Source organism: Bubalus kerabau, chromosome 15 (assembly GCF_029407905.1).
Source record: "Bubalus kerabau isolate K-KA32 ecotype Philippines breed swamp buffalo chromosome 15, PCC_UOA_SB_1v2, whole genome shotgun sequence".
Taxonomy (NCBI): domain Eukaryota; kingdom Metazoa; phylum Chordata; class Mammalia; order Artiodactyla; family Bovidae; genus Bubalus; species Bubalus kerabau.
The window spans coordinates 47369551-47386608 of NC_073638.1; the positions used below are offsets into that span (position 1 = coordinate 47369551).

Below are 17058 nucleotides of genomic sequence, written 5' to 3' on the forward strand. Positions count from 1 at the left end.
CATAGACAGCAGCCCACCAGGCTCCCCCGTCCCTGGGATTCTCCAGGCAAGAACACTGGAGTGGGTTGCCATTTCCTTCTCCAATGCATGAAAGGGAAAAGTGAAAGTGAAGTCGCTCAGTTGTCTCCGACTCTTAGTGACCCCATGGACTGCAGCCCACCAGGCTCCTCCGTTCACGGCATTTTCCAAGCAAGAGTACTGGAGTGGGGTGCCACTGCCTTCTCCAAGGAGGAAGGAATAGCAGAGAACAAAATAATTTACTGTTGAAGATGGCGGAGGAATAGGTGGACATGGAGTATATCTCTCTCCATGATACATCAGGAATACACCATACACAGAAGTACATGGAGAACACCAGCTGAGAGCAGACAGGAGTACCTGACCAATGGAAAAGAATATATAGAACCAAAGTAGGATGAAGGAACTAGGGGGAAAAACAGGAGTGTTTGTAGGACTGGACCTGCCCTCAGCAGGTGGGGGAACTGAAGCAGGGGTCCGATAACCACATTGAGGCAGTTCTCTGAGTCAGAAGAGAAACATTTGAGGCTGAGAGTGAAACAGCTGATCTGTGGCACCCTAAGTAGAATGAGAATCAGACAGTCCTTGCTGCAGCCACACATACTTCAGACAGGGATGCAGGTTCCCTAGAAGGCACAGCGGCTGGGAGCTGGATTTTAGGAATTGTGGAGCAATTCCAGGGTGAGGGCTGCTGTTGACTGCAGAGAGACAGATTGAGGGGATGTGACAGAGGAGACTGTGGTAGGAAATGCCTGTGGAGGAAAGCCAGGCAGCCATGGAAGCAAGGCAATACTGCTGAGTCACGTGTAGGGGGTGGAGTCATCACCATAGACTCTCTCTCCCTACAGGCCAGCATTGGCAGCTGAACAATAGAGAAGCTGGCCCATCAAACCCCTGACACACTGACCTACAGAGTACAACCCCACCCATGGTGCCCCTTTAAGTACCTGACACACTGATCTACAGAGTAGGACTCCAGCCAGGGGACCCCCTCTATGTGCCTGACCTACTGATCAACAGAGAAGGACCTCAGGCAAGGGAGTCCTCTAAATGCCTGAACAGGCAGAGCTATGGAGAAAGTCTGGACAAAGAGGCCTTCTGATCATCAGCTACAAGTGGCTCGAAAAAAGACTCTGATAGAGCCACAACTCCTGTGGGAGAGGCAGTCCATGTCCCCTGCACACTTGGCACCACCAGGGTCCCTGCAAGCCAAGCAGCTAGCCACCTTCACGCTCAGCCCTCACTGGGGCAGAGTTGCCACAGTCAAAAAAAGTCTTGCATCTATGCACGCAGGGTCACTTCTGTCATGTCTGGCTCTTTGTGACCCTCTGGGCTATGGCCTGCCAGGCTTCTCTGTCCAGGGCCTTCTCCAGGCAAGAATGCTGGAGTGTATTGGCCAATACTAGTTGCCATACCCTTCTAGACCACTGTATTTCCTGCTGTCCTAGACATCAACTTCCCTGAGTACCTGGTGCTACCAGAACCCCTGCCACCTAAGCAACTTCACCACCTCCATACCTGGCCTTCACTTGGGCAAGCCCAAGTCCTCCAGGGCAGCCTCAGGAGCAAACTCAGTGGACAACCCATATGCAGAGGTGAAAATAAAACCACAGTTGAAAGCCAGGGCAGTGTGGCTAAGGAAGAAGACTCAAAACCTTCCAACCAGCTGTACAAGCTGCAGATTAAATCCACACAATCAACGAGGCAGACTGTGTCTATGGAATATATAAAAAGGACTCTGAGAGTGCCCACCAAAGAAAACACACTAGTTCTGATAGCTGTAGACATTGGAGGCAAGAATACATAGGAGTAGGACCAGATTAGAATCTGAGCTGCCCCCACAGCAGGTCCCGAGACCAGCACAGTGTTGGAGGGCATCCTGGGGAGGTGAGGTGGACTGTGACTCCCAGTGAGGGAAAGGACTCTGACAGCAGTGACTCAAGAAAAATTTTTATTATTCTTATGTTTTGACTTGTTCTGTAGATTCTTTGGGATTTTTTTTTTCTTTCTTTTTTTTCCCTCTCCCCACCCCTTTTTAGTTGTTGATTTTATTGGCACTATGAAATCTAATTAAGCTTTTGAGCTTTTTTTCCCCTCAGTCACATTTTTTATTGTAGTTATAAACCTCTGCCTCTACATCGGGCTTTTGCAGTTCTGTGGAGTTTTCCTCTTTTTTTTTTTCTTACTTTTTTTTCTCTCATTTTTTAATTTTAATTTTTAAACCTATTATTATTTTTATACATTTATTTCTTTATTTGTTTTTCCTACTGTTCTTTTCCCCTTGCAGTTAATCGTTAATGTATATAAATCTTCTTTATCTACCTCTATTTAACTTTGCATATCTAATCTTTCTTTCTTTTCTTTGTTTCCTTTCCTCTCAACATATTTGTTAGTTTTGTTTTCATTGCTTTATTTCCCACTTGGCACCTTGCTTTAGTTTTGTTTTTCAATTTGTGCTTTAATTAGTTTTGTTCTTAACTGGTAGATGTAAATGTTGGTTTCCTTTGTTTGCTGGGTCAATCTATTGTACTTTATTTTTGTTGGACTGTTTTGATTTTGTTTATGGGTGTATATGCATATGTGTATATTCCATTATACTAATTATTACTTGCCTGATTTTGTAACTGCCATTTGTCTGGGGTTCATCTTTGGTTTCTCATTTTTAGCTATTTGTTTTAATCTCACTTAACACCATAACAAAACACTGGTGGAATATTCATTCCTGACCAGAGACCAAGCCCTGAGCCTTTGGACTTGGAGCACTGACTCCAAGACCCTAGACTACCAAAGAACTAACCCTGGGGAGTATCAAATAGTGAGAACTCACACAAAGGAAACCACTTGAATACTAGACCCTGCATGACCCAACCACCAGTGCCTGTGCAGGACGCCTCATCTAAACAACAAAGCAAAACTACAAACCCAGTCATCAGCAGACAGGATTACCACCTCACTCAGCCTTTCCAATCAGAGGAAAAACAAACAAAAACAAAAACTCAGCACAAATCTCACCCAATAGTAAGCTCACACAAACCACTGGACTATTCTTAGGAGGGCAGAAACCAAAAGGAAGAAAGAATTCAACCTTTAAGCCTGGGAAAAGGAGACCTCAAGCACAATAAGTTAAAAAAAATAATAATAATGAAAAGGCATAGAAATACTACACAAATGAAGGAACAAACAAGAAACACAGAAGAGGAAATAGGTAAAGTACCTGAAAAAGAATTCAGAATCATGATAATAAAGTTGATCAAAACCTTGAAAACAAAAGGAAGAAAATGCAAAAATCGAATAACAAAGACCTAGAAGAATTAAAGAATAAACCTATAGAGACAAAAAATTACTGAGATTAAAAATACTCTAGAAGGAATCAATAGCAGAATATCCGAAGCAGAAGAACAAGTCAGTGAGCTGGAAGATAAAATGGTGGAGAAAACTTCTGAAGAGCAGAATAAAGTAAGAAGAATGAAAAGAACTGATAGTCTCAGAGACCTCTGGGACACTATCAAGCAATACATAAGAAAAACACTAACAGACATAAAAGGAGAAATTGATAGTAACATAATAATAGGAAGAGACTTTAACATCCCACTCACACCAATGTACAGATCATCAAAACAGAAAGTTAATGAGGAAATACAAGTCTTAAATGATACATTAGATGAGATGCCTCTCATTGATATCTTCAGGACATTCCATCTAAATGCAGAAGAATACACCTTCTTCTCAAGTGCATATGGAACATTCTCCAGGATGGACTATTTCTTAGGTCACAAATCAAGCATCAGTAAATTTAAGAAAATTGAAATTGTATCAAGCATCTTCTCTGACCAGAATGTTATGAGATTAGGTTTCAATTACAAGAAAAAACTGTAAGAAACACAAACACATGGAGATTAACAATACATTTTTAAATAACCAACAAGTTACTGAAGAAATCAAAAGGGAAATAAAAAAATTTCTAAAAACAAATGACAATGAAAACATGACAACTCAAAACCTATGGAATGCAGCAAAAGCAGTTCTAAGAGCAAAGTTTATAGCAATACAATCATACCTCAAGAAACAAGAAAAACATTGAAGAGACAACCTAACTTTACACCTAAAACAACTGCAAAAAGAAGAAGAAGAAGAACAACAACAACAACAAAAAAAAACCCTCAAAATTAGTAGAAGGAAAGAAATCATAAAGATCTGAGCAGATATAAATGAAAAGGAGTGAAAGAAACAATAGTAAAGATTAATAAAATTAAAAGCTGGTTCTTTCAGAAGATAAACCAAATGGACAAACCTTAGCCAAACTCATCAAGGAAAAACAGAGAAGAATCACATCAACAAAATTAGAGTTGAAAAAGGAGAGGTTACAACAGGCAATGCAGAAATGCAAAGGATTACGAGGCCATTATGAACAACTATATGGCAATAAAATGGATAACCTGGAAGAAATGGACAGATTCTTAGAAAAGTTCAATCTTCCAAGACTGAACCAGGAAGAAATAGAAATTATGAACAACATAACTAGAATCACTGAAATTGAAGCTGTGATAAAAAAATCTCCCAAGAAATAAAAGCCCAGGACAAGACGGCTTCACAGGAGAATTCTATGAAACATTTAGAGAAAAATTAATGCTTATCCATCTAAAACTCTTTCAAAAAATTTCAGAGGAAGGAACACTTCCAAACTCATTTTATGAGACCAACATCACCCTGATACCAAAAGCAGACAAAGACAAAACAAAAAAAGAAAACTGATCAGTTTTCACTGATCAACATAGATGCAAAAATCTTCAACAGAATTTTAGCAAACAGAATTCAGTGACTCATCAAAAAGCTCATACACCACAATCAAGTTGGGCTTATTCCACGGATGCAAGGATTCTTCAATATATGCAAATCAATCAATGAAATACACCATATTAACAAATTGAAAGATAAAAAACATATGATAATCTCAATAGATGCAGAAAAATCCTTTGACAAAATTCAGCACCCATTTATGATTAAAACTCTTCAAAAAATGGGCATAGAAGGAACCTACTTCAACATAGTGAAGACCATATATGATAAGTCTCCAGTTCAGTTCAGTGACTCAGTCATGTCTGACTCTTTGCAACCCCATGGACTGCTGCATGCCAGGCTTCCCTGTCCATCACCAACTCCTGGAGCTTACTCAAATTCATGTCCATTGAATCAGTGATGCCATCCAACCATCTCATTTTTGGTCATCCCCTTCTCCCACCTTTAGTCTTTCCCAGCATCAGGGTCTTTTCAAATGAGTCAGTTCTTCACATAAGCCTACAGCAAGCATTGTTCTCAGTGATAAAAAACTGAATGCATTCCCCCTAAGATCAGGAATAAGACAAGGATTTCTGCTTTCACCATGATTATTCAGCATAGTTCTGTAAGTCCTAGCTACAGCAATCAGAGAAGAAAAATAAATTTTAAAAATTCATATTGGAAAAGAAGTAAAGCTCTTACTGTTTTCAGTGGACATAATACTGTACATAGAAAACCCTAAAAATAGTATCATAAAATTACTAGAGCTAATCAGTGAATTTAGCAAAATTTCAGGCTACAAAATCAATACACAGGAATCACTTGCATTTCTATATACTAACAATGAAAAATCAGAAAGAGAAATTAAGGAATCAATCCCATTCACCATTGCAACAAAAATAATTAAATATCTAGGAATAAACTTATCTAAGGAGACAAAAGAACTTCACACAGAAAATTATAAGACATTAGTGAAAGAAATCAAAGATGACAGAAACAGATGGAGAGATATTCCATGTTCCTGGGTAGGAAGAATCAATACTGTGAAATGACTTTACTACCAAATGCTATCTACAGATTCAATGACATCCCTATCGAATAACCAATGGCATTTTTTCACAGAACTAGAACAAAAAATTTCACACTTCATTCCGAAACAAAAAGACCCCAAATAGCCAAAGCAGTCTTGAGAAAGAAGAATGGAGCTGGAGGAATCAACCTTCCTGACTTCAGATTATGCTACAAAGCTACAGTCATCAAGACAGCATGTTACTGGCACAAAAAAACAAAAATATAGACCAATGGAACAAGATAGAAAGCCCAGAAATAAACCCATGTAGCTATGGGTACCTTATTTTTGACAAAGGAGGCAAGAATATACAATGGGGCACAGAAAGCCTCTTCAATAAATGGTTGTGGGAAAACAGGACAGCTACATGTAAAAGACGAAAGTAGAACACTTCCTAAAACCATACACAAAGATAAACTCAAAATGGATTAAAGACCTAAATGTAAGACTAGAAATTATAAAACTCTTAGAATAAAACATAGGCAGAACACTGGATGACATAAATCAAAGCAAGATCCTCTATGACCAACCTCCAATAGTAACAGAATTAAAAACAAAAATAAACAAATGGGACCTCAATAAACTGAAAAGCTTTTTCACAGCAAAGAAATTATAAGCAAGGTGAAAAGGCAACTCTCAGAATGGGAGAAAATAATAGCAAATTAAACAACTGACAAAGGATTAATTTCCAAAATACACAAGCAGCTCATACAACTCAATACCAGAAAAACAAACTACCCAATCAAAAAGTGGGAAAAAGACCTAAACAGACATTTCTCCAAAGAAGATATACAGATAGCTAACATACACATGAAAAGATGCTCAACATCACTCATGAGAAATGCAAATCAAAACTACAATGAGATACCATCTCACACTTGTCAGAATGGCCATCATCCAAAAGTCTACAAACAGTAAATGGTGGAGAGGGTGTGGAGAAAAGGGAACACTCTTGCACTGTTGGTGAGAAGGTAAATTGATACAGCCACTATGGAAGACGGTATGGAGATTCCTTAAAAAACTAGGCATAAAACCAACATGTGACCCAGCAGTCCCACTCCTAGGCATATACCCTGAGGAAACCAAAATGGAAAAAATACATATGTTTCCTATTGTTCATTGCAGCACTATTTACAATAGCTAGAACATGGAAGCAATCTAGATTTCCATCAACAGATGAATGGATAAAGAAGTAGTGGTACATATACTCAACGGAATATTCAGTTCAGTTCAGTTCAGTCACTCAGTCGTGTCTGACTCTTTGCGATCCCATGAATTGCAGCACACCAGGCCTCCCTGTCCATCACCAACTCCCGGAGTTCACTCAGACTCACGTCCATCGAGTCAGTGATGCCATCCAGCCATCTCATCCTCTGTCGTCCCCTTCTCCTACTGCCCCCAATCCCTCCCAGCATCAGAGTCTTTTCCAATGAGTCAACTCTTTGCATGAGGTGGCCAAAGTACTGGAGTTTCAGCTTGAGCAGCATTCCTTCCAAAGAAATCCCAGGGCTGATCTCCTTCAGAATGGACTGGTTGGATCTCCTTGCAGTCCAAGGGACTCTCAAGAGTCTTCTCCAACACCACAGTTCAAAAGCATCAATTCTTTGGCACTCAGCCTTCTTCACAGTCCAACTCTCACATCCATACATGACCACAGGAAAAACCATAGCCTTGACTAGACAGACCTTAGTTGGCAAAGTAATGTCTCTGCTTTTGAATATGCTATCTAGATTGGTCATAACTTTCCTTCCAAGGAGTAAGCGTCTTTTAATTTCATGACTGCAGTCACCATCTGCAGTGATTTTGGAGCCCAGAAAAATAAAGTCTGACGCTGTTTCCACTGTTTCCCCATCTATTTCCCATGAAGTGATGGGACCGATGCCATGATCTTCGTTTTCTGAATGTTGAGCTTTAAGCCAACTTTTTCACTCTCCACTTTCACTTTCATCAAGAGGCTTTTTAGTTTCTCTTCACTTTCTGCCATAAGGGTTGTGTCTTCTGCATATCTGAGGTTATTGATATTTCTCCCAGAAATCTTGATTCCAGCTTGTGCTTCTTCCAGTCCAGCATTTCTCATGATGTACTCTGCAATGGAATATTACTCAGCCATAATAAGAACACATTTGAGTCAGTTCTGATGAGGTGGATGAACTTAGAACCTATTATACAGAGTGAAGTAAGTCAGAAAGAGAAAGATAAATATCATTCTAATGCATATATACCTAATCTAGAAGAATGGGACTGAAGAATTTACAGGGCAGCAGTAGAGAAATAGACATAGAAAACAGACTTATGGACATGGAGAGAGGGGAGACGAGGGTGAGATGTATGGAAAGAGTAAGATGGAAATTTACCTTACCATATGTAAAATAGATAGCCAATGGAAATTTGCTGTATGGCTCAGGAAACTCAAACAGGGCCTTTGTATCAACCTAGAGGGGTGGGATAGGGAGGGAGATGGGAAGGAGGTTCAAAGGGAGGGGATACATGTGTACCTATGGCTGATTCGTGTTGAGGTTTGACAGAAAACAACACATTTCTGTAAAGCAATTATCCTTCATTTAAAAAATAAATTAATTAAAAATAATTTACTGTCTTATGTGATGGGGAGAACTGCGAGCATGATCCACTGTCTCAACATTCAGTATTGAACTGATGACTCATCTATCAACAGATTCCATAGTATTCAGTAGGAGACCAATTATATCTCTGAGTGTCCAACATTCAGGAACCCTGAAAGATGACCACTTATTTATCAGTCTAATCAGTTAGATCAAGGAGGGCTTTGCTTGTCATGCCTAATTCCATCAGAAACCTAGGCCATTTAAATCCATAAATCTGAAAGTCTGGTCATTAACATTGTTGAAGATGGCACTGCTGCTGCTGCTGCTGCTGCTGCTAAGTCGCTTCAGTCGTGTCCGACTCTGTGCGACCCCATAGATGGCAGCTCACTAGGCTCCTCCGTCCCAGGGATTCTCCAGGCAAGAACACTGGAGTGGGTTGCCATTTCCTCCTCCAACGCATGAAAGTGAGAAGTTAAAGTGAAGTCGCTCAGTCGTGTCTGACTCCTAGTGACCCCATGGACTGCAGCCTACCAGGCTCTTCCGTCCATGGGATTTTCCAGGCAAGACTACTGGAGTAGAGTGCCACTGCCTTCTCCTGAAGATGACACTGGTGAATACTAAATAATATACTCATGAAAACTGCTAAGGAATTATTTACAAGAAACATCTTTATGCAGGCTATCTATATCATTAGGGAAGTGGTTCATTTAATTCTTCAGGGGAAGTAGGCACTAAGCACATGCAACTCGTTATTGTGTTGATTTTTGCAGTGTTCTCTTGCTGCCAGAACTGTGGAAGATATAAGCCATTAAATAATTAGCAAAGATTTGGCATAGCCTAATGATAATGAATTATCTTTCCACATGCTTCAATTTGTATTCAGTGAAGACTGGTTCCAAATAGGAAAAGGAGTACGTCAAGGCTGTATATTGTCACCCTGCTTATTTAACTTACATGCAGAGTACATCATAAGAAATGCTGGGCTGGAAGAAGCACAAGCTGGAATCAAGATTGCCAGGAGAAATATCAATAACCTCAGATATGCAGATGACACCACCCTTATGGCAGAAAGTGAAGAGGAACTCAAAAGCCTCTTGATGAAAGTGAAAGTGGAGAGTGAAAAAGTTGGCTTAAAGCTCAATATTCAGAAAACAAAGATCATGGCATCCAGTCCCATCACTTCATGGGAAATAGATGGGGAAACAGTGGAAACAGTGTCAGACTTTATTTTTCTGGGCTCCAAAATCACTGCAGATGGTGACTGCAGTCATGAAATTAAAAGACGCTTACTCCTTGGAAGGAAAGTTATGACCAACCTAGATAGCATATTCAAAAGCAGAGACATTACTTTGCCAACTAAGGTCTGTCTAGTCAAGGCTATGGTTTTTCCTGTGGTCATGTATGGATGTGAGAGTTGGACTGTGAAGAAGGCTGAGTGCCAAAGAATTGATGCTTTTGAACTGTGGTGTTGGAGAAGACTCTTGAGAGTCCCTTGGACTGCAAGGAGATCCAACCAGTCCATTCTGAAGGAGATCAGCCCTGGGATTTCTTTGGAAGGAATGCTGCTCAAGCTGAAACTCCAGTACTTTGGCCACCTCATGCGAAGAGTTGACTAATTGGAAAAGACTCTGATGCTGGGAGGGATTGGGGGCAGTAGGAGAAGGGAACGACAGAGAATGAGATGGCTGGATGGCTCATTCCATAGTTCATCAGGCACTCTATCTATCAGATCTAGGCCCTTAAATCTATTTCTCACTTCCACTGTATAATCATAAGGGATTTGATTTAGATTATACCTGAATTGTCTAGTGTTTTTCCCTACTTTATTCAATTTAAGTCTGAATTTGGCAATAAGGAATTCATGATCTGAGGAGCCATGGTCAGCTCCTGGTCTTGTTTTTGCTGACTGTATGGAGCTTCTCCATTTTTGGCTGCAAAGAATATAATCAATCTGATTTCGGTGTTGACCATATGGTGATGTCCATGTGTAGAGTCTTCTCTTGTGTTGTTGGAAGAGGGTGTTTGCTATGACCAGTGCATTTTCTTGGCAAATTTCTTTACCTTTAAGTAATCTGTTGTAACTTTCTGCATTTGCCTTTAAAATTGTTATTGTCATTTTGATTAAGTGAATAAGTGCTGTTTCACAATAGCCTATGATCCTTCTTGACCAAGTGTTTTAAAATATCTTGAAGACTGTTTTGTATACTTCTTACAAACTTTTCAAAGGTCAGATTTTAATTAATTTCTTTTGATATCTAATTAACTTTGGAATGCTTTGGAGGGGTTCTCAAACGTGTAAAGAGATATTAAATTAATTAGGGTTACTTGGTATGTTAAGTTGCATGGAAACACTGTTAAATGAGTGGTACTATACTTCACTGGGTTATATTATAGGATTAAATGTCATAATCTAAATGTTCTAGAAATTATATGATATTAAATTTCTAAAATTTGTGTATGTCCTAGGATATTATCTTTCATAATTCTAGTTATTATTGTAAAGTATTATATGTCACAAAAATAACCGAATTTCTTTCTCACTTGCATTGTAATCAGATCTTTAACCATGACCTGCGAAGTCTTTGTCGTTTATTGACAATTATTTTTGTCTCTGATGATTTTTAAAAATGCTTCATTTTCAAGAAGATTCATACAAAGGACTTTTAGACAATGACACATTTCTGATAAATTTCAGGTCATAACACTGAATTGGGTAAGATATTAAAGAATTCTAATGGAAACTGATGACTTTATAAAAAAACTGTGGACAAAAGATTAAGATCAAGGATTAATTACATAGGTGAACTAATAAAGAAGGTCATAAGTTTTATGTCTTTTGCCTAAAGTATTACTGAATTAATTTTTGCTTTCTGTATATTAGGAAGTCTTTCCCCTTAAACTAATTATGACTTAAAGAAATTTAGTAAATTGTACTTTTATAAGTAGAATTGAAATATTTACTTTTTCTATCTACCTAATTCAGCCAGAATTTGGAAACTCTTAGTGAGCATTTTTATTTTTAGTAAAATAGGTACTTACATAAGTTCAATAAGGGTCTCTCCTCATAACAGACATAACTAGAAACATTGGTTATATTACTATGGTGTTGATTGGAATATTATATTTGTGAATACCCATAAAATCAGATATAATCAAACTGCTTTAAAAAACTAAATTTATGGACCTGTGAAAACTCTTGGAACACCACCTGGTATCTTGCTTACCAGGTTTCCCAGCAGCCTTACCAGTTTACCACAGTCATCTACCTTTAGATGAAGATTTAATGCCCCATGATCTGAAACCCAGAGATTATGCACATTGGAAAAGATATCATGTAAAAGACTTTTAACAGCCACATTGAAAGGAATCGTGTCAGGACTCCTCTCCTGAATGGATTGCAATTCATAGACAACAAGAAGAAAACATCTGAAGTAGACAGCTGACCCAAAATGCTGGACCAGGTCTGTATATGATTACCTTGATGATTGTTCACACTTTTGTTTATAAATAAATGTACTTCTCTCTTGGGATCAATCATATTCAAGTATCAAAAACCAGTTCAACTTTAGTTTAGTGGCCAATTTCTAGTACTCCTAGGTTACCTAGGTTGATCTGTCCTCATCATTGTTCTAGTTGGATAGCCCTTTAGGAAGTTTAACAGAAGGAAGTTATAGCTCTGTTCTGATCACTATTGATATTACTAGATAAGACCCTTTTGTGTTGTTGATCAATCACAGTTGCTCTGACCATGGCCATAAATGGGAGCTTTCTTTAAAGTTACACAGACTCCATTAGAGCAAAGAGCTAAATTACAGTCAAAGAATATAACTTCCCTGTTATTAGAAGGGCCACTTCCTCAATTATGGAATGAATATACATGGCTAACAACAAGCCATGGTCATTTAAGTTTAAAGGTCCTCATGTTGGGAATAGTTAAATCATTTTAAGGATAATCAACCTAATAACACTAGGAAATTGAGCTGTGTGTCTTATGAACAGTGGATATATCATTAGCTTTCAGATTCAGTAATTGTTTTGGAACTGATTAAGATGACCAGGAAAATACTGGGTAGCTTTTAACAGGACCCAGTGGATTTATGGAACAAACTATGGTCTTGGCTCACTCCAGGCTGGTAGGGAGATGTGCAGTTGGTTTCCCTTGGACTCAGGTTTGCCTGATAGGGCTTCCCTGATGGCTCAGTTGGTACAGAATCTGCCTGCAATGCAGGAGACCCTGGTTTGATTCCCATCTCCACTAGAGAAGGGATAGGCTACCCACTCCAATATTCTTGGGCTTCCACTGTGGCTCAGCTGGTAAAGAACCTGCCTGCAATGCAGGAGACCTGGATTCAATCCTTGGATTGAGAAGATCCCCTGGAGAAGGGAAAGACTACCCACTCCAGAATTCTGGCCTGGGGAATTCCAAGCACTAGTCCATGTGGTCACAAGGAGTCAGACATGACAGAGTGACTTTCACTCACTCACTCAGGTTTGCCTATGGGTAGTGTTGAAAGTGTCCTGACAATCTTGTTTTAATGTAGCACACTGGGGCCAGTAAGTTTTCTAGTGGTAAGGTCATTGGGCTGCAATGTTTGTTTCTTTACTTGGAATGAAGGTTGTCATTAATCACATAGAGGCTTTAAAAAAATTTACTCAGCAAGCTTTGAATGATAGTAATCAATCCATTAACTTGGTAAATTTGAAGCCTCCATGATGACAAAAGTGGCCCTACAGAATCACATGTCCTTCAGCTTCCCAAGGGTGGGACTTATGCTATATGTACTAAATGTTGTGTTTTTAAAGCTGATGAGTCTTCTAATATAAACAATCTTATGATACATAAGAAGAGTGAAATTTCTACTCTGAACGATCCTTTTCTCAGTTTAGGCAAAATACGAGGAAAATAGTTTGGTTAAGGAGAATCGGGCTTAAATCTTTACTAATGGAATGGTTACTCTTATTGGCAATTTGGATTACTTGTGTAAGATAATATCTAAAAAAGTTGAACTATTGGTCACATCTGTAGTTGTTTATAAATTAATGAGCATGAACAATGTACTTGCAAGGTAAAATTGGCATAAGTCCTGCTGGACAACTTGGAATTGACTGTCAGTCCTTCTGGACATCCTGTCAATATAGCCTATATAAGAGTAAAGAAATAACTAGATTATTAAGACCTGGAATTGAGGGACACGATGGATTCAGGACAGGAAAGCAACCATGCTGGCATCAATGGATGAAATAATTGGTCACCTAATTCTTGAAATAATGAAATAAAATTATTTTTATGGCAGGAAAGGAAAAATTCTACATAAAATTTTCTTGCTGTTTAAGCCACTACCATCATTTGATAAAAAGCATGGAAGCTGAGATTTAGAGAGATTCAAGTCTGTCAAAGTCTCGTAATTAGAAATTAAGACACAAAATTTTTACTTTGGAACTTTTCACATCCAAAATTAATGTGTTCCCCAACTCTTCTGTACTGATTTTTTGCTCTCTCCATATTGAATTCACTTTTTATCATGTCTTCTGTTTCACATTTGTTTCTTCTTATGATCTCTGGCTAAAATCTAGCTTCTGAGCACCTTGTTGCCAGGGATTACATCAGACTCAGTTCTGCCTTTCTTTCATTAAACCCAAGGTGTGACCCACAATATGACTTTAATAAGTATCTGGGAAAAAAAATGAATGAGTGAATGAATTATAACATATACTAGAAATTAAACAAGTGCCTTTGCTTGCTTGACTGATAATATCACAATTATATTTTTAGGTGTATTTTAAATGGAGGGTCCCAAACTGATGAAATGAAAAAAACAGAAAACTTAGATATGTATAAAATGAAAAATATTTTAAAATATTTAGTTGTTAGTTAAAAGTGGGAGATTTCACAATCATCTGAAAAAAATACTGGAAAGTATTTAATATTTGGCCCACATAACCCCATAGCAATAATGTGCTTGATTTGAGTAGAATCTATCCTTTATGGAGAGGATGTGCTTGCTACATATCACCACAGCTTCTTGTTTTTACACACAATGCTTGCATTAACATTAGGCCTGTGTTTTTCATTTTCTTACCTACCTGTTCACATGTCATGAGTCTATTAACCCTTATGTAAAATATAAAATCTATAAGAAATGAGTATGCTACTTCTTTATACTGCATTTTCTTTTTTGGTAGAACTCTACACAGAAAAAAAATTTCATAATGTATACTTGAAAAGGTTTCAAAGAATCTATCTACTGGAGGACTTAATTTTTAATACTATTTTTTTTACAAATGTCTCACAGCTTTTACAAATTTCTTGCTTCTTTTACAAATTTACTCACATCTTTTACAAATTTCTTCTTCATTCTATTTTATGCCCCATCCCCCCCATCACCCACCCCAAGCAATGTATCTATTTTAAGATTTATGTGTCTTGGGTAAAAACAACCTTCTCTCCAAGTAAAAATTTTATCACACCCTCACGAATCAGTTTGGTCTTGATACCATAAACAATTGGGTTCATTGTAGGAGGCAGTAGCAGATAAAGGTTGGCCACAATGATGTGTATGTGGTGAGGGACACTGTGTCCTCCAAAACGGTGGGTGAAAAAAGTGAAAAAAGCTGGGACATAGGTGATCCCAATAGCACAGATATGTGATGTACAGGTGCTGAAGGCTTTGTGACGAGCATCTGTGGATGACAGGCTCACCACAGCTCGCAAAATCATAGTGTAAGACACTGCAATACAGCACATGTCAAACACGCCGATGAGGAGAGCAACCATCAGACCATAAATAGCATTGACCCTGAAATTGCCACAGGACACCTTGGCCACAGACATGTGGTCACAGTACGTGTGGGGAATGAAGTTGCCTCGACAATAAGGCAGGCGCTTGGTAAGGAAAGTGAATGGAAAGATGAGCATCACACCCCTCAGCAGAGTGGCAAGACCAGCCTTGGCAATGACAGCACTGGTGAGGATGGTGGCATAGCGTAAGGGGTAGCAGATGGCCACATAGCGGTCCAGCGCCATGAGCATGAGCACCCCAGACTCCATCCCAGTCAACATGTGGACAAAAAACATCTGAGCCAGGCAGCCATTGAAGTCAATCTCCTTAAGGTTGAACCAGAATATGCACAGCATGTTGGGTACTGTGGTGGTGCACAGGGTGACATCTGTGAAGGAGAGCAGGGCCAGAAAGTAGTACATGGGGCGATGCAGGGCTTCCTCATGGCCGATGAGGTAGATGAGTCCACAGTTGCCCACAACAGCAATGATGTACATGAAGCAGAATGGCAGGGAGATCCAGATGTGTGCAGTTTCCAGCCCAGGAACACCATTCAAGATAAAGAATTTTGGGGTTAGACTGGAGCTGTTGGCTCCAAACATAATGGCTGACAGGATGGCATATTATATTCTTTAGAAGTGGTCCTTTCCTGGACAAGAAAATAACTCAGGTGAGCAGAGGGCTTGAAAACAAAATGTAAAACAGCAATAACCAAAATGACTTTTCAAATGAGAAGTATTGATTAAGCTCCTAGGGGTCACCTTATCTAAATTCATATTCCATCTCTGGTTCTTACCTAGGATATGCTATTGATGAGTTATTTAGCCATTGTATATCTGTTTTCTCAATATACAATGAAAATAATAACTGTGCCTTGCTCAGAAAGTTGTCAATATTGCTCAATAAGATAATCTATGTGTTGTGCTAAAACTGTGTATAACACACAGTGTTATACAAAAAATATTAGCAGTAGTATTGCTGTTGTTATCACTATTATTATCATTTCTTGCATGTATGCTAAGTTGCTTGTCATGTTTGACTCTGTGTGACCCTATGGACTGCAGCCCACTAGGCTCCTCTGTTCCTGAGATTCTCCAGGCAGGAGTACTAGAGTGGGTTGCCATGCCCTCCTCCAGGGGATCTTTCTGACCCAGGGATCAAACCTGAGTCTCATGTCTCCTACACCTCAGGTGAGGTAAGGTGAGGTAAGAGTGCCCCTTACCTCAGGATAAACATCTCAGGTGATCAAAATTGCCCTGATCAATATAGTAAATTCAAATGGAGCTGCTCAGCTCTGCTGTAATTCAAGTGCCATTGTGCACTTTAGGACAGGACAGGTAATATGAGATTTTGAAAAACCTCAATTATATTGAGATGAGTGAGAGGCGAATTTTAGATAGCAAGTGCTAGTAACTAGGAACTCCAAGATTAAAATATATTCTCATATCTTAGAAAAATAATTATAAATGTCTCATCTCTGAAAAGAAATCTAGGGACATCTGATCCAGCTAAATACCTGCAAGTTCTTGCTGATTCCAGGTAGCAGGTAAGCATGTAGCAATTGGAACTTCTGCAGAGAGAATTGGCATACATGAGATTCCACCTCTGATGTCTGCCTCCTTCTAAGATAGCTCGAGGGCACTAAAGTCACAGGACTGAAAAGAAAATACCAAGATATTAAGCTATCAGAGGAGGAAAAACTTTTGGCTCTGCTCATCTGGCTTGTAAACGAAAACTGATTATGGCAAATTCTCAGGCTCTTCCAAACATAACACCATATAACTAAATAACCTATCCACACTTATTAAATCATAAACAGATGAACAGATCAATTCAGTGCCAGTTCTTTTCC

At 38.9% G+C, this 17058-nt stretch overlaps 1 protein-coding gene across 1 annotated transcript; it reads right to left on the minus strand.

Moving 5' to 3' along the window:
• Window positions 1-14842: 14842 nt before the first annotated feature.
• Window positions 14843-15808, minus strand: LOC129628157 (olfactory receptor 52N2). Its single transcript, XM_055547582.1, has one exon. The coding sequence runs from the start codon at window positions 15806-15808 to the stop codon at window positions 14843-14845; it is 966 nt and encodes a 321-aa protein (XP_055403557.1).
• Between the last annotated feature and the right edge of the window lie 1250 nt (window positions 15809-17058).